Source organism: Ranitomeya variabilis, chromosome 3, assembly GCF_051348905.1.
Source record: "Ranitomeya variabilis isolate aRanVar5 chromosome 3, aRanVar5.hap1, whole genome shotgun sequence".
Taxonomy (NCBI): domain Eukaryota; kingdom Metazoa; phylum Chordata; class Amphibia; order Anura; family Dendrobatidae; genus Ranitomeya; species Ranitomeya variabilis.
The window spans coordinates 732986684-733012370 of NC_135234.1; the positions used below are offsets into that span (position 1 = coordinate 732986684).

The following is a 25687-nucleotide window of genomic DNA, read 5'->3' on the forward strand; positions in this document are numbered from 1 at the left end:
GCCTTGCAATTCAAATTGTCTTGACATGTCACTCTCCGCCTAGAGAAACATTACACCTTGGATCTCGGTCAGACTCCTCTCACTCAGCCAAACCAGATCTCACACTTTGCACTGATGAGGGGCAGTACCCCGAAACACAGTGTGTGCAAATTGAGATTTTGGTTTTGGCTTTTATCCTAAGCCATGTGACAGGGCTCGTTAAAGGGTCGATATTGATTTATACTTCCAATAGGTGGCGCTAGAGTTCAAGTCCTCTTCCTCTCTGAAGGGACAATTTGCATATTATTCCCAGTGTAATGATGGGCTTAGTCATGTTATTTTTCATCATGTACAACTGTGTACGGTTCACAAAACACCAGAGGATCCTCCACGGAGCCCTGGAATGGGTAGAACATCCAGCCTTGGCTGCTTGTAAAATAAAGTGTTGTTTTCCTGAGACGTCACAAACCTTGTACCATTCTTATAGTATAGTGTATAAACTACAGTTGTAACATCGGTGCTTACTTTTCTCTTCTAGCTGTACAGATGGATAAGATTCTGAAGGTCGAGAAGAATACCCAAATTTATGGATCTGCGGCTCCCTACAGGAACAGCTTCCTGACCCAACCAGGCCATTACTCCAGACACAAGGGTGAGATTTAACCCCATCCTACACAGCCTAATCCCAATCACTTAATCAGGAGAATCAGAGGCAAAAGCGGAGAGAAGGAAAAGTAGTCATCAATTCGTGGACAAAATCGGGGGCACTGTTAGAAATTGAGAAGATCTGGGGTAGTCCTGTGAAAAGTTATCACCTATCCAAAGGATCAATGATCACTTATAGATGGTGGCGGTCCGAACTCTGGAGACTTGCCATGATTGGCCGGACGGAGGAGCACCTTTATCCCTTTAGGAACAGAGCTGCAGTCACATACCGGAGTGCCACTCCATTCACTCTCCATGGGGCTGCTGAGCTCTGCACTTGGCTTTTTCCTGAATGAATGGAGCGGCGGTAGAGCATGCTAAGTGGGATAAAAGTGCCCCGTTCTTCCAATCGATGTGTGTCTCAGAGGTCAGACCCCCGTATATCTATTAGTTATTACCTATCCAATGGATAGGTGACCACTTGTTTTCACCAGACAACCCCTTTACCCTTGCTTGAATTTCTTTATGGACTTCAATTTTTCACGATACACATTCAGTACTTTATCGCGACGTGCTAGAAGACTTTCCTCAGGCGGCTATTCACATCACACATATAGCAAAAACATCTCCTGACAAAGTATCCCAAATCAAAACACACCTATATAGGCCATAATGCCCCCTACAAATAGAAATAATGTCCCCCTCTGCCATCTACAAAGTCCATTATGCCAACTATGAAGCCTCATGTCAGCATCTAATCGCTTCCTGTAATAGCAATAATGACCCTATGCCACCTACAATGTCACTTATATCAGCCACGTTGGCCACTATTCTTCCAAGATGGCCACAATATATTATTTGCTAGCCACAATGCCTACACCCTTGTATAGGGATGGGTCTCACTCTAATGACCCATATGTTAGATATAGCAATTGGGTAAGTTGTGGATATGTCAACCGGTACCAGGAAGAAGACCCAATTTTAATCAATGCCATATATTCTGCATTTGAATTTTATAATTATTCTTCTTTAATTATACTTTGCGCTACATATTCCTAACAGATAGTGCAGCCGAAAATTTTTTCTTCGACACGTCTTTGGCCAAACAGCTCCTAAGCCGCCAGCAGATGGCAGTAGTGCGCACGGCTAAACACTATTTTTTTATACTCTGGGCCTTGAAATGTGCATTATATGAACTGAGCCCTACACTCCCTTAAGAAATTATTTCAGCATCCCAGAGACTTTTCGAGAGGTGACGGGTCAGAATAAATGCAATTTTTCAGCTATTTCTAGTTTTTTAATATCAGTTTAATCTGCCAGGATGGCTCGATGTGGACAATGTTCTGCAGGTAGATCGTACATTATACGTTTATAACTGTCAGGGTTGTAGACAAGATAAAGTGAGGATGAGAGAGGCTCTATGCAATGAACCGTACGTGAACAATACAATCTTGTGGCACAATTTGAGAGTTCAGTGAAGTCACAGCATGTGATTGCGATCAGCCCTGTGACTAAATTGATCTGTTCATTTTAATAATATGCACATGTATCTAAATGTATCAAAATAGGCAAAGAGCAGGGGTTGTGTTAAAATAATCGATCATTAGATTAAGGGTTTTGATCATTAGATCTAGATGCCGTGATCTCCACGATCATTGCACAAAGAGACAGAAAGGCTCAGCAGAACATTGCACTCTTTGGCCCTGATCGGTTTTAATCTCTAGCTTGGCTTGTCGGACCATTATCAACCCAAAATTATGGGGGTAGAAAAATATGAAATCCTGAAGAAAAGTAGCCAGGCCAAGCTAGCTTTTGTTCAGAATGTCCTGTTTTTTAATCATGTGAGTGTTTTTAACAAAATATGGATTGAATAAAAGTTTTCCGCTATACCCCTTTTGGAGCTGTGCACCGGATTGTTCACCTTTGTTCCTTGGGAACACTTTGCAGGTGATGGCCTGTACAAATTGAAGATTTCCTTTATTCTTTGGGTTCCTCCAAAGAGTAGCAGCAGTAGTTTTTTTTGTAAGGAACAGCAGTAGTTTGTAATGCAGTACCAGTAGCGTGTAATGGAGCGCTGGTAGTTTGTAATGGAGCGCTGGTAGTTTGTAATGGAGCGGCAGTTGTTTGTAATGGAGCAGCAGTGGTTTGTAATGGAGTGGCAGTGGTTTGTAACAGAGCAGCAGTGGTTTGCAACGGAGCATCAATGGTTTGTAATGGAGCATCAATGGTTTGTAATGGAGCATCAATGGTTTGTAAAGGAGCATCAATGGTTTGTAAAGGAGCAGCACTGGTTTGTAATGGAGCAGCAGTGGTTTGTAATGGAGCAGCAGTGGTTTGTAAAGGAGCAGCAGTCGTTTGTAACGGAGCATCAATGGTTTGCAGCGGAGCATCAATGGTTTGTAAAGGAGCAGCAGTGGTTTGTAAAGGAGCAGCACTGGTTTGTAATGGAGCAGCAGTGGTTTGTAATGGAGCAGCAGTGGTTTGTAACGGAGCATCGATGGTTTGCAGCGGAGCATCAATGGTTTGTAAAGGAGCAGCAGTGGTTTGTAAAGGAGCAGCACTGGTTTGTAATGGAGCAGCAGTGGTTTGTAATGGAGCAGCAGTGGTTTGTAACAGACTGGCAGTAGTTGTAACGGAGCGGCAGTGGTTTGTAATGGACTGGCAGTAGTTGTAACGGAGCGGCAGTAGTGTGTAATGTATTGTGTCCCAGTGGTCAGATTAATGTAACATGTATCACCTATCCTTTGGATAATTGATAAATGTTGATGACTGGTGTGAGGAGCTGGCAACGGAATTCTTCCAGCATGGAGCTATGGTACGTCAATCGTATTATTTTGTGTATTAGAGATTTGCTTGTTCGTCAGTTTAAGGTGCACAAATCTCTCTTGGAAACTGTTCAGCCTCACAAATCATTGTTTCCATACAGTGACAGTAAGCAGAGGAAGACAGATGGACTGGATCTCATGTATACATAAGGCCTACATTAGCATTTCTGTCCTGTTTCTGGGACGGTCAGTTTTTTGAAATCTCTATTCATTTGCCTTCTGACTGAGCACTCCGCCTCTTAGCCGCAGGTGTTTTAATCACAGCAGGTCCAGTACCCCCTCCACAGAGAGAGAGAAATTTAGTCTAAGAAGAGGTTTCACAGGTACCCAATCAGATGAAGACGTTTATTCTCAGCGAGGAAAGGAAAGTTTAGGACCTGGTATATGAGAGATGCCTTAATGTGGCTACTAGGTACACATGAATTGGCCAATCTATGCACTAAACGCTCTCATATTTCTAGTGCAGTAATGCAGTTCAATTTTCATGTTTCATGTTTGCATGTTTTAGTGCCGCAGTGTGCTGCCTTATTTATTTGACTGTATACGAGTTGGTGACTCTAGGTTCAGCACCTGTTCACACTTAGGCTTTCTGGTGCAGATTCTGCCTCTCCTGGCAGAAAACACACCTGCGTTTTTTTGTGCGGTTTCGCAGCGTTTTTTTGTGCGTTTTTGCTGCGGTTTTCTTGCGAATTTGCTGCGTTTTTTACCCCTGCGGTTTTCTATAATGGAATGGGTACAAAAACGCTGCAGATTCACAAAAAAGAAGTGACATGCTACTTCTTTTAAACCGCAGCATTTCCGCAGCGGATTTTCCGCAAAGTGTGCACGGCATTTTTTTTTTCTCATTGATTTACATTGTACTGTAAATCAATTGCGGGTCTGCAGCATTTCTGCACTGCAAAAAACGCTGCGGATCCGCAGAGAATCCGCAACGTGTGCACATACCCTTAGTCTATGTTTGGATGTGATGGCCAGTTTTTTTAAATCTGTTTCTGGGTGGGGCATATGTGTCTTTGTTCTTCTCTGCAGGGGGCATCCCTAATATACCCTGCAGACAGGCTGGAGGCTGTGCTTCTGGAAAGTTCTTCAGCAAATGTTTAAGGGGGAGGGTGTGAACACTTCTGCCCATCTAGAGGCCTGATTCCAGGATAGGTAGAATAAGCATGCTTAGTGAGGGAGTTGGTGAGGTGACTTCAAGGGGTGAATCTGTTGCTGAGGTCCTGGTGCCCATGTATGGAAGGCCTATGGAGACTGGAGATCGGTTGCTGGCTGGGCTGGATACACATGCTACGGTTGTGGGATCTGGCGTCTGAATTTGATTAACTATCCTAAGGACTGTTGTTGCCAGCTGGAGCTGGATACATGTTCTGCGGTCATGGGATCTATCATCTGGATTTGAAGACCTATTATAAGGAGTTATAGCCGGCTGGAGCTGGATACACATGCTATGGTCGTGGAATTCGTTGTCTGGAGGAGCATGGACTGTGACTATGACTATACTGGCGGGCATTACAAAAGCTGTGGGCCAACAAAAAGTTGGGAGACAGTGGTTATCGGCTCGTACAGGGCAGTGAAACTAACGGCCCTGTGTTGGGATCTTTTGGACTGGGGGCCATTGCATTGTGGCCACCTACCTGAAATTTCTGTAAGACCATGGATGCAAGGGAATGAAAAATTGTTGTATCGTTAACCTGCCTAGGTGATTATTACAACCCACAACATCAGACAGTCACAACTGTAATATTCCTTGAAATAAAAGGATGTCACATAAAGCAGATTACAAAAAAATGTCACTGGCATCTAGTCAGATTTCAGATATCCAGGAGAGCTGCATTATACATCTTACTATTTAAAGCTGCACTGCTTCTGGGTGTCAGGATAACATTTTTGCGTCGAAGGAAGCCTGTCACCAGTTTTGTCACATAGCAGCTGAAAATATCATCTTCCTCAGCGTGTGCACTGCATTCCTTAAATCTTTATATAACCTTGTGACTCCTCCTGTATAAACCCGGAAAACCTTTTTGATTTCACCTGCGCTGTATGCTAATCGGGACCGTCCAGTCCAATAGGCGTGGCTTTGATCCACCCCACCTCTCCCATGGGCGTGGCTTTGGTCATCTCCATCCCTTCCCCTGCTGCTCGCCATCCTTGACGTGGATGATGCCTCCTGCATCATACTCATCGTTGTGAGATATCTCGCGCCTGGGCAGACAACTTGCTTCTCGCGCTTGCGCAGTATGCTTTACAATTCATACAAAGAAAAAGCTGCAGACCAGAAACTGGGGATCAGCAAAAACAGGTAAAAAAGTAATGATTTTATTGAATACAAAGCCAACACACATGTTAAAAACAATTAAAAGTCAAAACGACTTGACATGAGAAGACCCAAATAGCTTCTAATAAAGCTTGAGACTGCCCCTCCCAAGGCCAATAGAAAGTCAGGATAGCATGGTTAATGCAATGAATTAGTAAGGCAATTGCTAGTGAAGGTTGGAACAATGTATGCAGGTACCAGCAGTGATTCAATATAAATACAGACAGTAAGCAAAAATAATATGCAAGACTGAACACCTTCAGAGTAGCAACAAGCCAAAAAAGATCAGAACTGCCATACGCCAGATCAACCCTATAGTGGGCAAAAAGCCACTTGATTAACTATCTGCAAAATGCAGGTATCACTAATAGCACCTACACAAGCTGATGAAATAAGTTGAGAACCTTGCTGTGCAAGATAATAAAGTGGCTGATACAGACCCAGAACGGCGCATGGTGCATATAAAAGGCCTGGGAGCGGGGGAGCCCGTGGAGCTGCTCGACGCGTGTCACCACCGTAAGGTGGCTTCGTCAGGGGCTGGGGATGGAGTCAGCCAGGTATTCTTAAATATATCATCAAATAATAAAGAATAAACAGCAGCTGTGGTAATTACCTCAGATTATAGAGCTTGCTGGGACATACTTCACTGAAAGACGGCGTGCTAGAGTAAACTCCCAGGTAGCATACAAAGTACTTTCTGAGTCCAATATGGAGGCCACTGCGCATGATCATTATAGGAACTATAAGGGGATATGCGCAGGTCTGCTCCCATTAAATTTTGTTTGTCTGGCATAAACCTCATAGACTCTCTTATACTAACTGTGGATGCCGCCGTATAATTGTGTGCGTCTCTGTACTTTTAGTATTAGTCCCACTTTAGGGTGTGGTGGGCTTCGGTGCGCAGGCGCAATGTAGCTGTGAGCGGTGCATGTTACCATGGTAAAGGCTTGCCTCCACTGCGCAGCTGTACCTTCATGACGTTAGTGATCATGCGCAGTGGCCTCCATATCGGACTTAGAAAGTACTTTGTATGCTACCTGGGAGTTTACTCTAGCACGCCGTCTTTCAGTGAAGTATGTCCCAGCAAGCTCTATAATCTGAGGTAATTACCACAGCTGCTGTTTATTCTTTATTATTTGATGATATATTTAAGAATACCTGGCTGACTCCATCCCCAGCCCCTGACGAAGCCACCTTACGGTGGCGACACGCGTCGGGCATCTCCACGGGCTCCCCCGCTCCCGGGCCTTTTATATGCACCATGCGCCATTCTGGGTCTGTATCAGCCACTTTATTATCTTGCACAGCAAGGTTCTCAACTTATTTCATCAGCTTGTGTAGGTGCTATTAGTGATACCTGCATTTTGCAGATAGTTAATCAAGTGGCTTTTTGCCCACTATAGGGTTGATCTGGCGTGTGGCAGTTCTGATCTTTTTTGGCTTGTTGCTACTCTGAAGGTGTTCAGTCTTGCATATTATTTTTGCTTACTGTCTGTGTTTATATTGAATCACTGCTGGTACCTGCATACATTGTTCCAACCTTCACTAGCAATTGCCTTACTAATTCATTGCATTAACCATGCTATCCTGACTTTCTATTGGCCTCGGGAGGGGCAGTCTCAAGCTTTATTAGAAGCTATTTGGGTCTTCTCATGTCAAGTCGTTTTGACTTTTAATTGTTTTTAACATGTGTGTTGGCTTTGCAGGGGCTGGCTGGCATTTTTCAGCCTGGGGGGCAATCACAAGGCAGTGGCCCTTCAGTTGCGGTGGCCCTCCTTTTCCCTAATAATCTCTGGCCACTGCATAAAAGTAACAGAGATAACTGTTCTGTTTGATGATTCCTGTCATGAATCACACTCTTTGAGTATCTCCAGGCTCTTTATTCACAGCATGTCTCAACCTCCATTACATGAATCCCGAGTACAACAACATCCAACAAGTTCCAAAACAAAGAATATAGAACACATAAAAGTAGTGAGACCCCTAGAGGCCACATGAACATATAACATATTGCTACATCCTTTCTCTTTTAACTGGAGGAACAATAAAAGATACTAAACTAAAGTATACTATGACAAAGTTAGAAATTAACCTAGTACGTCCAGTTAGATATAATCTTTGAGGTGCGCCGGCTTTTTGCTAATTCTGCCAGCTCTGGTAATATAAGATGTGTCCCTTTCTACATCTGGTATATCTGGTAGTTCTTCTGATATTGTCTGTCTCTGGCCAGAGTCCTCACCCTGATGGTCAGCTGTCACTGTTGGTGCCTGACTTGTACTTTCTGCCTCGTTGTCTTGGGTGTCTGGATACTGTTCAAAAGGCCATGAATCATCTCTTTCTCGCGTTTTCCTCAAATATCTCCGATTCCTCCTTAGTCTTCTTCCGTCGTCTGTTAGAATTTCGTAGGACCGAGGTCCCAGTTTCTGGACAACCTTTGGCTTTTGCCAGTGTGTGTCAAATGTGCTGCTTGGCTGCAGCCGAATGTTGTCATTTCTCTGGAGCTCAGGCAGATCCTTTGCAGATTTATTGTAATAGAAAGCTTGCCTCGCTTGATTCTTCGGTAATTTAGCTTCGATGTTTCCCATCAGCTTTGGCTCTAACAGATGACACGCAGTTGGTACAAGTGTCTTTGTACGCCTACTCATGAGCCTCTGTGCCGGACTGCTGTCTAGGCCTTGGGTGGGTGTGTTTCTATGATCCAGTATAGACAGATATACATCAGCACCCGCCTGTTTTGCTTTCTGCATGAGTCTTTTGGCCGTTTTTACTGCTGACTCTGCTTTCCCATTACTCCGAGGATATCTCGGAGAAGACGTCTGGTGTTCAAATTCCCATTTCTTACTGAAAGTTTTGAATTCTTCCGACGTAAACTGTGCCGCATTGTCAGAGAAAACGATATCTGGAATGCCATACCTGGCAAAATGGGCCTTGAGTTTTTTAATCACTGTTCTCGCCCTTGTGTCCTGCACCAAATCAACCTCCCAGAAGTTAGAGAAATAGTCCACTGTAATCAGGTATTCTTTGTCATTCCATGTGAACAAGTCTGTTCCTATTTTTGACCAAGGCCTATGTGGAATTTCATGAGGTTGCAATGTCTCCTTTGGTTGCTTATCATTGCAGGATGCACATATTTCACATTGTGCTATGTAATTTTTTATGTGGTCATTCATTCCTGGCCAATAAACTGATTCTCGTGCACGACGTAGGCATCCTTCCATGCCTAAGTGAGAAGAGTGCAATGTTTTCAATATGTCTCTTCTGAGAACTTCAGGTATAACAGCCCTGTCTCCTTTAAAGATGATTCCTTGCTGCACTGACAATTCATCTCTTATGTGGAAGAATGGTGAGACTTCCCTCGGAGCATGCTGCTTGTATTTTGGCCAGCCCTGCAAGATCACAGTTTTTAAACTCTGGAGACTTTTATCCTTCTCTGTAAAAATCTGGATTTGCTTGACCTTTTCTTTTGACACTGCAAGGTAGTTACACATGTTGATGGTTTCAATGTCTTCCTCCTCATCCTTTGTGCTAGGAAGGTAAGCTCTGCTTAGCGTATCTGCAAACAGTAAGTCTCTTCCTGGACAGTACCCGATGTCAACATCATATTTCTGAAGTCGCAACAGCATGCGCTGTAGTCTCTTTGGGGCATTTAGTAATGGTTTCTTTGTAATGCTCTCCAATGGTTTGTGATCCGACTGCACTGTTACCCGTCGACCATAGGTGTACTGGTGAAACTTCTCCATCCCAAATACCACAGCCAGTAGTTCCTTCTCAATCTGCGCATATCCCTGCTCTGTTGTTGTAAGGGCTCTGCTTGCAAATGTAATTGGCTGTTTGTTCTGCATTAATGTGGCTCCAAGGCCTTTTTCCGAAGCATCACATTGTACCACCACTTCTCGATCTGGATCGAAATACTTTAGGGTTGCTGTATCTGCAATGGCATTCTTTACTGCTCGGAAAGCAGTCTCCTGGCTTTCTGTCCATTCCCAGCGCACATCTTTGTGGGTTAGCTGTCTCAGTGGCTCACACATGTCTGACAGATGTCTGCAAAATTTTGAGAGATAATTCACCATGCCCAAAAATCGTTGTACTCCAGAAACATCAGTAGGGGTAGGCAAATCTTGTATTGCTCTCACCTTTTCAGGATCTACTCTGACCCCAGTTGAAGTCAGTCGATGACCAATATAGGCCACTTCTGTCATTTTCAATTTGAATTTGTCCAAATTCAGCTTTATGTTTTTTTCTCTGCATCTGACCAAAAATTGTATCATCTTCTGATCGTGATCCTTGATTGCAGATTCCATATTTTCACCTTCTCCCACTACCAGGATATCATCCGCTATTATCTTCACTCCAGTAAGTCCTTCCAAAGCCTGCATCAATTTCTGCTGGAATATCTCTGGAGCAGGTTTTAGTCCCATGGGCATTTTCAGCCATTTAAAGCGTCCAAATGGTGAAGAAAATGTTGTCAATAAACTTGAATCTTCAGTCAGGGCTACATGCCAGAATCCATTTTTTACATCACATACAGAAAATATTTTAGCCTTTGATAAATCTGGTAGGACATCATCTAATGTTGGCATTGGGTAATGGTTTCGTTTCAGCGCCTTGTTGAGTGGCTTAGGATCAATACATATTCTTAACTTGCCCGATGGTTTCTGCACTATGACCAAACTGCTGATCCAATCTGTGCTCTTATGGACTGGTGCTATCATGCCTCTTCTCTGTAGATCTTGCTGTTCTACTTTCAGCGGTTGCATTAAAGCTACAGGCACTCTTCTTGTGGGTAATCTGGTGGGCTGCACTGTGTTGTCAATTTCTAGCCTATATTTACCTTCAAAGCACCCATCACCTTCAAATACATCGGCATACTCTGCTTTTATTTTCTGCATGTCCAAGTTGTGCTCTGCATTTAGTTTTGGATTTTGTATATCCTGGGCAACTTCAACAGACATAATGTTCTGAGACTGTACTTTTATTAAGTCCATTGCCTAAACAGCTTTTACTCCCAGTAAGGGTATGTTTCCACGTTCAGTTTTGCTTCAGGCTTTGGTCAGGATTTTATGCAGGTAAAATCCTGACCAAAACAGCACCTGAAGTCACTGGCAGGTCACCTGCGGTGTGCCTGCGTGTTTTGCTCATAGTAGCAACATGCTGCGTTTTGAAAAAACGCACCACGCATGCGTTTTCGCGGCAAAAACGCATGCGTTTTTTAACGCATAGTGGAGTCTGGATTTCATGAAATCCCATCCACTATGCTGTAACATCTGGACGCTGCGTTTTTGACGCTGCGGAAAAACGCAGCGTCAAAAACGCAGCGTTTCCTGAACGTGGAAACATACCCTAATGGTACATGGTTACCACCCCGTAACACGGTAAATTCAACTCTATAACTCTTTCTGTTACATGGGTTTCGTATTTTTAGCTTACATGTCCCCATTGGTTTCAGAACACTTTTGTTGTACATCACCAGTACCTTGTCCGTTGCCTCAATAGAAACCTGTTTGTTTAGCAGATCAATTGAAATTACATTGCAGCTTGCTCCACAATCCAGCTGAAATCTAATGGGCTTCTCGTCCAACAAGAATGTTGCATAAAGCTGCTTGGCATCCTTCACTACTGACTGCCCGACTACATTGACTTTCTCTGTTGTAGACTGCATTTGTACCCATGTAATGTCCTCTGCACTGTCAGTATCTGGTGTCACAGCGTGGAGCTGTCTGTACTGTTTGCCTCTTCCCTGCCTGCAGACAGCAGAGTAATGATTCTTCTTGCCACATGACTTGCAGGTTTCCCCATATGCTGGACACTTGGTTTTGTGTCTCTCATGTCTTTTCCCACAATACTTGCAGTGGACAGTGTTTATAGGGTAGTCTGGTCCTGTCTTTCCTTTCATAGATACTGCATGTACCTTGTCATCATCATTCTCACTGGTGCCTGCCATCATCTTCAGGCTGTGCTGTGTGAGCTCAGCAGCCCTGCAGATTTGCATACATTTCTCTAAAGTCATGGCTTCCTCTCTCAGTAATCTTTCTTTGAGATGACTGTCCTTTATGCCACACACCATTCTGTCCTTGATTAGACTGTCCCTGATCTCTCCAAAGCCCCATGTTTCTGCAAGTCTCCTCAGCTGTCAGATATCTGTCCACATTTTCACCATCCTCCTGATGTCTTGTGAAAAACTTGTATCTTTCCACTGTCTCATTCTTCTTTGGGTCACAGTGTTTATCAAATGCCTGCACAATGTCTGCTAGGAGGAGGTTGTCTGTGTCTGGGAGCAAGGTGTGGGCTAATTCTCTGCCATTTTCCCCAATTAGGTAATAAAACAGCTTTACTTTCCGTTTGTCGTCAGTGGGGCCCACAGTCAGATCCACATACAGTGTAAACTCTTCCTTCCAATGTCTCCAGGTCTGGGACAGATTAGATGAAGTGACATCCAGTCTCTGAGGGGGCTTCAGACCAGTCTCCATTTTGCTGTACTGTCAGGGAATCTGTACTTACAGTTGCAGTGATCTGTGCAGTTCCAGCCTCATATAAGCTCTGAGAATTTGCAGGTTCTGTGCCCGGCTGCCACCATGTTCTGTTTGATGAATCCTGTCATGAATCACACTCTTTGTGTATCTCCAGGCTCTTTATTCACAGCATGTCTCAACCTCCATTACATGAATCCCGAGTACAACAACATCCAACAAGTTCCAAAACAAAGAATATAGAACACACATAAAAGTAGTGAGACCCCTAGAGGCCACATGAACATATAACATATTGCTACAATAACAGGCTTTAAAAACAGGCTGGTTCATAGATATGGGAACAGAACGGAGCTTGCTGCATAGATATAGGAGCAGAACCGAGCTTACTAGGGAGATATGGGAGCAGAACCGAGCTTACTCCGGAGATATGGGAGCAGAACGGAGCTTACTGCAGAGATATGGTAGCAGAACCGAGCTTACTCCCTGATATGGGAGCAGAACAGAGCTTATTACAGAGATATGGGAGCAAAACAGAGCTTACTACAGAGATATGGGAGCAGAACGGAGCTTACTACAGAGATATGGGAGCAGAACAGAGCTTACTATAGAGATATGGGAGCAAAACAGAGCTTACTACAGAGATATGGGAGCAAAACAGAGGTTACTACAGAAATATGGGAGCAGAACGGAGCTTACTACAGAGATATGGGAGCAGAACAGAGCTTACTATAGAGATATGGGAGCAAAACAGAGCTTACTACAGAGATATGGGAGCAAAACAGAGGTTACTACAGAAATATGGGAGCAGAACGGAGCTTACTACAGAGATATGGGAGCAAAACAGAGCTTACTACAGAGATAAGGGAGCAGAACTGAGCTTACTACAGAGATATGGGAGCAGAACCGAGCTTACTACAGACATATGGGAGCAGAGCGGAGCTTACTGCAGAGATAAGTGAGCAGAACCGAGCTTACTACAGAGATATGGGAGCAGAACGGAGCTTACTACAGATATATGGGAGCAGAGCGGAGCTTACTGCAGAGATAAGTGAGCAGAACCGAGCTTACTACAGAGATATGGGAGCAGAACGGAGCTTACTACAGAGATAAGGGAGCAGAACCGAGCTTACTACAGAGGTATGGGAGCAGGACCGAGCTTACTACAGAGATATGGGAGCAGGACCGAGCTTACTACAGAGATATGGGAGCAAAACAGAGCTTACTACAGAGATATGGGAGCAAAACAGAGCTTACTACAGAGATATGGGAGCAGAACGGAGCTTACTACAGAGATATGGGAGCAAAACAGAGCTTACTACAGAGATAAGGGAACAGAACCGAGCTTAATAAGTCTACTACATGGAACCAAGCCTGCTACAAGAAACTAGAGCAGAACCGAGATTACACATACAAGAAACAAATACCACCACACCATGACCAGACCACATATTACCACCACATAGTGTAAGCACTACATGGATAGGGGATCGGCCCGGTGGTGCAGCTGACTATATCGCCAAAATGCTGAGAATATGATAAAGCTAAGTAACCCTTTTATACCTGGTCTTACTCCTGATGAACCTCTTAAAACAGGAAGAGGGGAAACGCGTTGAGTTTAAAGGGATGTTTTTGATTTAGGACAGATTGAGTGGTTCACCCTTGGTTGTGAATATACTGTTATTACGTTTACCAATAGCGCTATGGGGGCTGATTTGAGTATCTATTGATGTGCCTATCTTGTGACAGAATATCATATTATTGTATGGCTGAGATATGATTGATCATCACAGCAGACATCTTTCTGCACCATTAGGGCAGCGCCCCAAGAGATATCCCCAGTATATGCATAAAACCAACTGAGGTACATACATATGGTTTTGATCTACATAAATAAGCACTGTAGCACTTTTACCTATTTATATTTGTGACCTTAAGTAATTAAATTGAGGAGAGCCCTATTATGGGACACTAGGGACACAGTCTATCTAGATAGTAGAGAGTACTAGTTTTAGTTAGATAGTTATACAGATCTTTTAGCTATCTACACCAACTCAAGTTATTTTCATCTGCGCACCGCGTGCATGAACATTTCTATCCCCCTACCCCGGTTAGGGCTGAACAGGGGTAGCAGAGAGAGTCGACGAGGAGCGGGGGCACCACAGCGCAGGACATAGGGTGCCAACCTCCGCAGATAGGTAGGGTGCATCCAGTGAGTGTAGGGCTTGGCACTGTCCAGGCCTTTCCTGTGGTGTGTTTGTGTTTTGGTGATGGTTTTTTCCAAGTGCACATATATGGTTTATTAAATTTTAATAATTGTGTTAATAAAGGTTAAATTTTATCTTTAAATACTTTCTTTGGGGGTTCCCCTCTGTGAGCTAAGTTTAATTCACCCCAAATTTATATTTTTTCTTCTGTGAAACCACCACATAGTGACTGAATAATACCACTTATAAGGAACAAATATAGTGATGAGCAAATATACTCTTTACTCAAGATTTCCCGAGCATGCTCGGGTGTCCTCCGAGTATTTTTTAGTGTTCGGAGATTTAGTTTTCAGCGCCGCAGCTGAATGATTTACGTCTGTTAGCCAGCATAAGTACATGTGGGGGTTGCCTGGTTGCTAGGGAATCCCCACATGTACTTATGTACTTGTTACTATGAATCTGTCATTGTAGGCAAATTATCCCACAAAACTTTGGGTAGGACACTTGTCATTTCTGCCCAGTAATTCTAAGTCTCTTTACTATGGCAGGAGTCTTAGTGAAGTGCTATGTTTCCAGGATAATCTGCGAAGAGTTGATGAGGATGAAACAAAGCGTTTTCTATGCGAAGTGTTGGCACATTGTAAATGTCAGGCAGTCACTTTGTAATTCATAGCTGGATTTACTGGTGGATTCATGACCAAGATCCATAGTTCATGCATTTCTATTGTGCCAGTAAGGAAATATTTCTTCTTAAAGGGAAAGTGAACTTCAAATAATCTGGAGAATTAAATGTCTCCAAATGAGATGGGCCCAGTTGCAGTCACATCCTTTGCGGCCGTGATCATTACACTCATGGAGACTCGCCTACTTAGAGGAAATATGTCGTCAGGTTTTGCTATCCCATCCGAGACTCGCATAATGTAAGGATAGAGACTTTCATTACAGGGATGTGTCACTACTTGGATTGCTTGCTGTAGTTTTGATAAAATCACAGCTATAGCCATGAGCTTCTGGTATTTAGTTCTCCATATCATCTTTGCCACCCGGCCCAGCCCGCCCCTGTCCATATCCATGAGCTCCAATTGTCCCTGCTGCCACTACTGATTAGTCTATAGACCAGTATATACATAGTTTAGTCAGAAAGCTGTCAACAAGATGTGTTGGATAAAACTACAGCAAGAAGCCCAGTAAGTGCCAAACTGCTAGAATCAGGGTCTCTGTCCCTATTTTACGCTGCCTATAGATTGGGAGGCATACCCCTGGTGGCAGATTCGTGTTAGTTACTGCACTTTCTGGGCAGAAATGATATCTGCAGCAGCGCTCTATGTATGGAACGCTTAAATAATAACAAAGTAAACTTTCTGAATGAAGCATTGTTAGTGTCTTAAGGGGTATGGACATTTTTGCAACTTTATTTATGGTTCAAATTATTATTTATTTTTGGCTTAAATACAAAGAGGAGCAGCTGTCTTCATTACCACCCAATTTCTGAGCTCCTATGCAGATCTACGCATCATCTTGGTTACACACTACAAACAAACCCTGTGTAATCTGACTGCGCAGTCATACGTCCCTCCTGGCAAAATATAGAGCGTATGTTAGCGAGAAGAAGGGGGCAGGTTGGAGCAGGTGTGGCTGTGCGATCAGACTACATAGGGTTTGTTTGTAGTCTGTAACCATGGAGACACCTAGATCTGTATAGAAGCTGCATATGTAAAACGGTACAGTTATAAACAAGGCGATTTGTGAAAATTCCTAATATTCTAAGGTTATAGAGAAATAAACACACTTTTCACTAGCATGAAAGTATTATAATCTACCTATACTGGGATTAAATGGCATCTGTCACAAGGATTTTCCTATCCCATCTGAAAGCAGTACAATGTAGGGCCAGACAGAGACTCTAATTCCAGTTATGTGTCACTTACTAGGCTGCTTGCTGCAGTTCTGATCTAGCAGCCCTCTGAGCTGTGTGTAACCCCGCCCACACCACTGATTGGCAGCTTTCTGTGTTCTGTGCCTGCCAATCAGTGGTGGGGGCGGGGTTAGACTAACTGGCAGCAGGCCAACCAGTCTTCTAGTGAAAATCTCCTACTGATAAAACAGTGATGGCACAGTAAGTGACACATCACTGGAATCAGGCTGTCTCTACATTATGCTAATATCAGTCTGTGTGACAAAAACTTGGTGTGTGACCTATTGCCTTTAAAGAATCTGGTAAAGCTGTAATGGCATCCTTAGTGATTGCACGCCAGCAGCAGAGAGCAGACGCAGCCTAAGCACAGCGTTTAAGGGGCAAAGCGCTGGAGCGCTGCCCATAATGTCCACTTCACAGGACCACTCAAGCATTTCTCAGCATAAGGCGGCATATTGAATAAGACCGGAGATCGGTCGGAACGTCGAATAGAGTCGCTCATATATGTTTTTCTCTTCTCTGCTCTATGAATATTGTGTGTGACCACATAAATAAATTTCCCTTTTTGCATCACCTTATGGATAGAGTGTGAGGTGAATTCTCTTCATTTGGACTCAGGGTCTCAAGGGCCCATTCCACCAACACTCAGGGTCTCAAGGGCCCATTCCACCAGCACTCAGGGTCTCAAGGGCCCATTCCACCAGCACTCAGGGTCTCAAGGGCCCATTCCACCAGCACTCAGGGACTCAAGGGCCCATTCCACCAGCACTCAGGGTCTCAAGGGCCCATTCCACCAGCACTCAGGGTCTCAAGGGCCCATTCCACCAACACTCAGGGTCTCAAGGGCCCATTCCACCAGCACTCAGTGTCTCAAGGGCCCATTCCATCAGCACTCAGGGACTCAAGGGCCCATTCCACCAGCACTCAGGGTCTCAAGGGCCCATTCCACCAACACTCAGGATCTCAAGGGCCCATTCCACCAGCACTCAGGGTCTCAAGGGCCCATTCCACCAGCACTCAGGGTCTCAAGGGCCCATTCCACCAGCACTCAGGGACTCAAGGGCCCATTCCACCAGCACTCAGGGTCTCAAGGACCCATTCCACCAGCACTCAGGGTCTCAAGGGCCCATTCCACCAGCACTCAGGGTCTCAAGGGCCCATTCCACCAACACTCAGGGTCTCAAGGGCCCATTCCACCAGCACTCAGTGTCTCAAGGGCCCATTCCACCAGCACTCAGGGTCTCAAGGGCCCATTCCACCAGCACTCAGGGTCTCAAGGGCCCATTCCACCAGCACTCAGGGTATTAAGGGCCCATTCCACCAGCACTCAGGGTCTCAAGGGCCCATTCCACCAGCACTCAGGGCCTCAAGGGCTCATTCCACCAGCACTCAGGGTCTCAAGGGCCCATTCCACCAGCACTCAGGGTCTCAAGGGCCCATTCCACCAGCACTCAGGGTATCAAGGGCCCATTCCACCAGCACTCAGGGTCTCAAGGGCCCATTCCACCAGCACTCAGGGTATCAAGGGCCCATTCCACCAGCACTCAGGGTCTCAAGGGCCCATTCCACCAGCACTCAGTTTCTCAAGGGCCCATTCCACCAGCACTCAGGGTCTCAAGGGCCCATTCCACCAGCACTCAGGGTATTAAGGGCCCATTCCACCAGCACTCAGGGTCTCAAGGGCCCATTCCACCAGCACTCAGGGCCTCAAGGGCCCATTCCACCAGCACTCAGGGTATCAAGGGCCCATTCCACCAGCACTCAGGGTCTCAAGGGCCCATTCCACCAGCACTCAGGGCCTCAAGGACCCATTCCACCAGCACTCAGGGTATCAAGGGCCCATTCCACCAGCACTCAGGGTCTCAAGGGCCCATTCCACCAGCACTCAGGGTCTCAAGGGCCCATTCCACCAGCACTCAGGGTATCAAGGGCCCATTCCACCAGCACTCAGGGTATCAAGGGCTCATTCCACCAGCACTCAGGGTATCAAGGGCCCATTCCACCAGCACTCAGGGTATCAAGGGCCCATTCCACCAGCACTCAGGGTATCAAGGGCCCATTCCACCAGCACTCAGGGTATCAAGGGCTCATTCCACCAGCACTCAGGGCCTCAAGGGCCCATTGCACCAGCACTCAGGGCCTCAAGGGCCCATTCCATCAGCACTCAGGGTCTCAAGGGCCCATTCCACCAGCACTCAGGGTCTCAGGCGCCCATTCCACCAGCACTCAGGGTCTCAAGGGCCCATTCCACAAGCACTCAGGGTCTCAAGGGCCCATTCCACCAGCACTCAGGGTCTCAGGGGCCCATTCCACCAGCACTCAGGGTCTCAAGGGCCCATTCCACCAGCACTCAGGGTCTCAAGGGCCCATTCCACCAGCACTCAGGGTCTCAAGGGCCCATTCCACCAGCACTCAGGGTCTCAAGGGCCCATTTCACCAGCACTCAAGGTCTCAAGGGCCCATTCCACCAGCACTCAGGGTCTCAAGGGCCCATTCCACCAGCACTCGGTCTCAAGGGCCCATTCCACCAGCACTCAGGGTCTCAGGGGCCCATGCCACCAGCACTCAGGGTCTCAAGGGCCCATTCCACCAGCACTCAGGGTCTCAAGGGCCCATTCCACCAGCACTCAGGGTCTCAGGCGCCCATTCCACCAGCACTCAGGGTCTCAAGGGCCCATTCCGCCAGCACTCAGGGTCTCAAGGGCCCATCCCACCAGCACTCAGGGTCTCAAGGGCCCATTCCACCAGCACCTCGCATTTGGACAGAGTGCAGGCCAATTTATTGTATCTTGCATTGGTGGCTTTACACCTTGCATTGTTCATGCTTGTATGGTGGAAGCAAAGCTAAATTATGATATCATGAAAAAAGCAGCAAAAATAAAGCAAACACTGCAAAAACACCACAAGAAAAGCAGCAAAACCTGCCCAATGGGTATTCTTTTTCTTTTTCTTTCTTTTTCTTTTTTTATTAGAAACAGCGCCATGTTAGGCTACTGGTTGTGTCTGGTACTGCAGTTTATCTCCTTTTAAATAGGCACTACAAGATTTTTTTATATTCTGGTCTGACAGTAATCATCATGTGCTACATAGCAGAACTCTTATTTGAGGCTCGACTCCTGCTATATTTCTGATATAGAAGCCTCTGCTCCAGTCCCCAGAATTACCATGTCACCTGCACGTGAGAGGATAAAGATCGCTGTGTGCCGCTGATACATTGCACCATGATACAGGTGAATGCGAGGTACCAGCAAGTCGCAAAAAGTTGGAACCTGCTGTATGTTTAAAGGGAATGTGTCATGTTCTCGAACACAGCTAGTCAGCAGACATAGGGTTAATCTGCAGGTTTATAGTGTTACATTGCTATATGTTTTGCAGTTACTGTAGAATGTAAATCAGGAAAGTCAGGCAATGATAAACTTGTATCAGTTCCTTTCAATGCTCTGCCAGCGTCACGCAATGTGGACCCCAGGAATTACCACCAGAAACAATGTCAGCGGTTCTCACATGAAACCGAAGCGGTCTGACATACGTGGCCTGTATGATGGCGGATCACTCGTTTGCAGCATTGTTTACTGGCACGGTAAGGAGGAAGTGGAACAAAGTAACAGCGAGCGTGACAGACAGCGCAGGAAACCGCTGTACGCACTGACTCAGGTATATTGTGCAAAGCGTAGCAGTCACTTATGAGTCAGCAGCAGGAGGTCGCTGAGCTCTAATAATAGAATATGGAAGCGTTATAATGAGATTATGATCATCACACAGCTCGCCACACCGCTTCAAGGGGTCCTCCGGGTCTGTACATGTATGAGTGATGGGCAGAGAACAGAGGCAGCGGGTGGTAGATCAGTAACTGGCTGATCCACCAGTGTTGGCACCCTAGAAATTGCCCTAGAAAGTGAAGTATTTCTCCCAGTAAATTATTGCACGTACACGTTTTGTTATACACATGTTTATTTTCTTTGTGTCTTTTGGAAAAACGCCAAAAAAAAACCTGAGAAAAAAAGGCAAATTGGACATAATTTCATACAAAACCACTTAAATGTGCGGGACAAAATTGTTGGCGCCCTCAACGTAATATTAGGTTGCATACACTTTGGAATAAATAACTGCAATTACCGTATTTTTCGGACTATAAGACGCACCGGACTATAAGGCGCACCCAGGTTTTAGAGGTGGAAAATAGGGAAAAAAATATTTGAAGCAAAAAAAATGTGGTAAAATATTTAATAACATAAATAACATACTATTATATGTGGTGTTATTATATATAATAGTATGTTATTATGTTGGAAGCTGCGGGACCAGTGTGGTGTCTGTGAAGTATGATATGAAGACGCTGGAGGGTGAGTATAAGGGCTCATTTCCACATGCGAGGCACACGTCCGTATCTCGCATGTGGAAACCAAGCTCTGGCGCCGGCACTTTGGAGCGGAGCTGCGCAGCTCCACGTGTTCCTATGCGGCCGCACGCTCCGCTCTGGAGTGCCGGCTCCACAGCTTGGTTTCCACATGCGAGATACGGACGTGTGCCTCGCATGTGGAAATGAGCCCTAAGAATGGGTTCACAGGGCTTATAGTGAAAGCACCACTCCAGCACTGCAAAATAACACTGGAGTGCTGCTTTAAAATCCCATGGGAGAACTATAACTCCCAGCATGTCCTGCAGATCCTATGACATGCTGGAAGTTATAGTTCACCAAAGGAGTGGCAGAGTGCTTTATTGTGTTTTGTAAAGACTGACCTCTTAATTGTGGCAGCCAGCCACACTGTTGTGAGGTAAAAGCTGGAGCATCCCATGGCTGCACACACAGAGCCCTCCCTGTTGTTGTTGCCTTTCCACAGCGCAGGACATAAGAGGAAGCTGCAGATTCTAGGTGGGAGTCTGAAGGACCTGTGATGATGTCAGAAGAGGGAGGGCTCTGAGCTGCCATGTGATGCTCCAGCCCGCCCACTTCTGACATCACACAGGTCCTCCCTGTGCACCAGACAGCTCAGCGTCCAGCACAGGCAGGTATGCAGCGATCTCCTGGCCCCTGCTGCTGCCTCCTCCTCCCCCGGACACACAGATTCTCCCCGGAATCAGTGCTGGGGAAACTGTGTGTCCCTGCTTAAGTGCAGCATTCATTTGCTGCTCCCGGCTCACCGCTCAGCTGATCGGTGGGCGGGGAGCAGCTAATAAATATTCACTGCACTTAATCAGCGGGGCCATGTGCTTTCCCCAGCAGCTGATTCCGGCAGCGGGGACATCCTGAAGTGGGATAACAGTGCGATCCCACTCGCTGCTGCCCCCCTCCCCACATGCTATATCCGTACTATAAGACGCACCCACACTTTCCTCCCAAATTTGGAGGAAAAAAAGTGCGTCTTATAGTCCGAAAAATACGGTAATCACTTTCTATAACTATCGACAAGCTTCCTACACGTCTCAACTGGAATTTTGGACCACTCTTCTATTGCAAACTGCTCAAGGTCGCTCATATTTGAAGGCGTCTTCTCCCAACAGCAATTTTAAGATCTCTCCGCAGATGATCAATGGGATTTAGATCCAGACTCATTGCTGGTCATTTCAGGACTCTCCAGCGCTTTGTTTCCATCCATTTCTGGGGGCTTCTTGATGTATGTTTGAGCAGGGGCGTAACTACCGCGGTCGCAGCGGTCGCCATTGCGACCGGGCCCGGTAGGTCAGGGGCCCGGGGCCGGCAGGTCAGACGCCCCTGGTCACCGCACTATGTCCGCCTCCTGCTCCTGCACACTTCCGTCACTTACTTCTATCTATAGATAAGCAGCAGTGCGCAGGCTCAGTGACGCTGCAGAGCAGCTCCTCCCATCCATAGCAGGGGGTGGCTCTCTGTATCCGCCGCCACGCCCCTGACACGCCCACTACACAGACTGGTGAGGCGTCCGGCACTTCCAGCTCTCGCGTGCGGATGCTTTCTTCAGTTCCCATGTTTCCGGCGGTGCCCGGAAGCGGCAGCACCTGTTTCCATAGTGACCCGCGGCCGTCCTAGCCATGTCCTGTCGCGCACTGCGGCTCCGACTCTGCCGCCTGTCCTCGGCCCTCAGGGGCCCCCGCAGGAGCCTTCATTATGTCCAGGGCCAGAACCCCGACCCCCAGACCAGGGAGTACTTCTACTACATCGACCACCAGGGACAGGTACGGGGGCACAGTGCAGCAGGAGCTCGGGCCCCTGGGGCCCATAGCTGTGATCGGCTGCAGCGTGATTTCTCCTCTTTATTTTACAGCCCGCAGTGGTATATACCGCACAGCCCGCACAGTGGTATATACCGCACAGCCCGCACAGTGGTCTATCCAGCACAGCCCGCACAGTGGTATATACAGCACAGCTCGCACAGTGGTATATACAGCACACTGTAGACGCTCTCTCCTCCATCATTGCATTCAACTGTACCGGCGTCATAGAGTCGGTGGCGGCGGGGGGAGGCGGATCGAGCGGCCCACGACTGGCACCGGCTCTTCTGGCAAATGCCAGAAGAGCCAGCCGGTGCCAGTCGTGGGCCGCTCAATCCGCCGCCACCGACTCACCCCCCTGCCGTCGCATTCAACTATACCGGCGTCTATGACGCCGGTACAGTTGAATGCAATGATGGAGGAGAGAGCGTCTACAGATGCCCCCTCTCCCATCATTCCCCGCTCTGCCTCTGACACTGCGGGAGCGCGATGACGTCATATCATCGCGCACCTGCTGTGTCCCGGGCAGACTGTGGCCGCTGAGACCGGAGCAGGAAGCAACGCTGGCAAGAGGAAAGGTGAGGAGAGTGTTTTTTGTTTTTTTTTACTGGACTGTGGGCACATTCTCGGGGGGGGGGGGGAAGGAGGAGGAGAGATGCGGGCTGTGCTGGATAGACCACTGTGCGGGCTGTGCTGGATAGACCACTGTGCGGGCTGTGCTGGATAGACCACTGTGCGGGCTGTGCTGGATAGACCACTGTGCGGGCTGTGCTGGATAGACTACTGTGCGGGCTGTGCTGGATAGACCACTGTGCGGGCTGTGCTGTATATACTACTGTGTGGGCTGTGCTGGCACCCAACACCATGTTGCAGTGCAGGAGATTCCTCCTGCACGGCAACAGTCTGAGGCGTATCTAGGGGAAGGGGGCAGCCGGGGCACGTGGGAGACAGGAAGCAGCTCCAGTCATCACGGTGAGACAGCTTCTCAGTCTGTATTTTTCCCCCCTCATACATCTCATGTACGTCTGAATGAGATCGTATTTAAGAGAAAGCCAAAATAACCCCAGGATAGAAGGTGAGAGCAGGGGGGAGGTGCGGGACAGAGCCGCTTTAGTCAGGAGAAGCTGAGAAGCTGCAGCCGGTTTACATCAGCCACCCCTGTACCAGAGAGGAGATTGTGAGTTGTGTATATGAGCTGGTATCTGGTGTGTGTGTGATATCTGTAGTATGTGTGTGTGTTATCTGTAGTGTGTGTGTGATAACTGTAGTATGTGTGTGTGTGTAATATCTGTAGTATGATGTGTGTGTGTGTGATATCTGTAGTGTGTGTGTGATATCTGTAGTGTGTGTGAGGCAGGGGCATAACTACCACGGTCGCAGCTGCAAGCGGCTCTGGCAGGTCAGGGGGCCGTGTGTCCCCTTGAGCCTGTCTCCCTTATGCTTGTGTCCCTTGTCCCCATGTGCCAGTCTCCCTTGCCCACTAGTCCCTGTGTCCCCTTGTGCCAGTCTCCCTTGTCCACTAGTCCCCGTGTGCCCCTTGTGTCAGTCTCCCTTGCTCACTTGTCCCCGTGTGCCCCTTGTGTCAGGCTCCCTTGCCCACTAGTCCCCTTGTGTCAGTCTCCCTTGTCCCCTTGTGTCAGTCTCCCTTGCCCACTAGTCCCCTTGTAACCTTCTCCCCTGCCTCCTAGCCCCCATGTGTCCCCTTGTGCCTGTCTTCCTTGCCCTCTCCCCTGCCCCCTCGTCACCATTTGCTCGTGTCTTTCTCACTGCCCCTGTATGGAGGGGCTGCATTATACTATGAGGGGCGCTGCATTGTATTCTATGGGGGTTACATTGAATTGTATGGCGGGGCAGGGGGGGGCCCCATTTGTAAGTTCGCACCGGGGCCCATAACTTTGTAGTTACGCCACTGTGTTTGAGGTTATTGTACTGCTGGAAGACCATGACGTAGGACACAAATCCAGCTTTCTGACACTGGGCACTACATTATGACCCAAAATCCTTTGATAATTTTCAGCAAATCAACCCCAAAACATCTTTGAACCTCCACCATATTTGACTGTAGGTACTGTGTTCTTTTCTCTGTAGGCCTCATTCTGTTTGCCTGTTTTCACTGTTTCTTTTGTGTTGTTCCAATAAACACAAAGAAAATAAACATGTATATAACAAAACATCTGTGATTGCAATAACTCAATAATTTTCTGGGAGAAAAAATTCATTTTCTGTTACAATTTCAAGGGTGCCAACACTTTCGGCCATAACTCTGTGTGTGTATATGCAGAAGTGGTGACGTGTTTCTATTATACTTTTCCTCTATTGCTCCACTCCTGACTAAATACTGAATGTGCGAATGTGGCCTTACTCTTATTTGGCAGTGCACTTGACCCATTTGCAAAGTCAATGGTGATGGAAAAATCTGTGATGCTGTGAAACCTGAATGTCTAAATATTAGTAACAGTATTGTTACGGTGCTGGTGGATCTACCTGTCAGCAAGATGGCCATAGGGGTAAAGTTTATCATTTCCAAGAATATCAAGTTGGAATAAGGAGACTTATAAGCCACGCAATGATCCCCTCTCTGGGAAAATGAATATACAAATATCCACTACAGAGAGAAAGAGGACAGGGGATCTAGTGCCGCCTACTAGATATAGTAATAATTAAAGTCAATATTAACCCCTTAAAGGGCTTTGCAAAATGGCTTAGGATGACAAGCCAAACTAAAAGCTCAGTTTGAAAACTAGGGTTTTTTTCCCCCTTGATTGGTGCAAAGCCGGAATAACTGGTTTGGAGTTTAAAGGGCAATACTTTGTTATTTCACCAAATTTTTTGCGTTGAGCTGGAAACACAACATAATAGTGGCTACTGAGGGGATTAAAGCTTTTATTTTTAATTTTGCCTCTCTGTTGCGGAGATATTAGCAATCAGAGTATTTGGTTGATGAGTTAACACCCACTTTAACTTAACAAAATTTATCAGTTTTCACTGGGGGTTTTACTTCTTTATGTATTAGTATTAGTACGTATCTCATATAAATTCAGAGAATGTGCTTTCATTTCTTACACCGGAAATGTTACTCTGGTCTCTGACTGGAGTAGCATTTCTGGCATTGCACATGCCACTGATAAGATGCGTCAAACTCATTA

General features: G+C 46.5%; 1 protein-coding gene across 4 annotated transcripts in view; it reads left to right on the forward strand.

Annotated features, from left to right (window-relative positions):
• Positions 1–25687, forward strand: part of C3H11orf97 (chromosome 3 C11orf97 homolog) — a 151798-nt gene that overhangs the window by 54560 nt on the left and 71551 nt on the right. For all 4 annotated transcript variants that reach the window (XM_077299839.1, XM_077299838.1, XM_077299837.1 and 1 more), the window contains exon 4: positions 518–631. In XM_077299839.1, coding sequence (XP_077155954.1) covers positions 518–631 — 114 coding nt within the window. The remainder of the gene's footprint in view (positions 1–517; positions 632–25687) is intronic.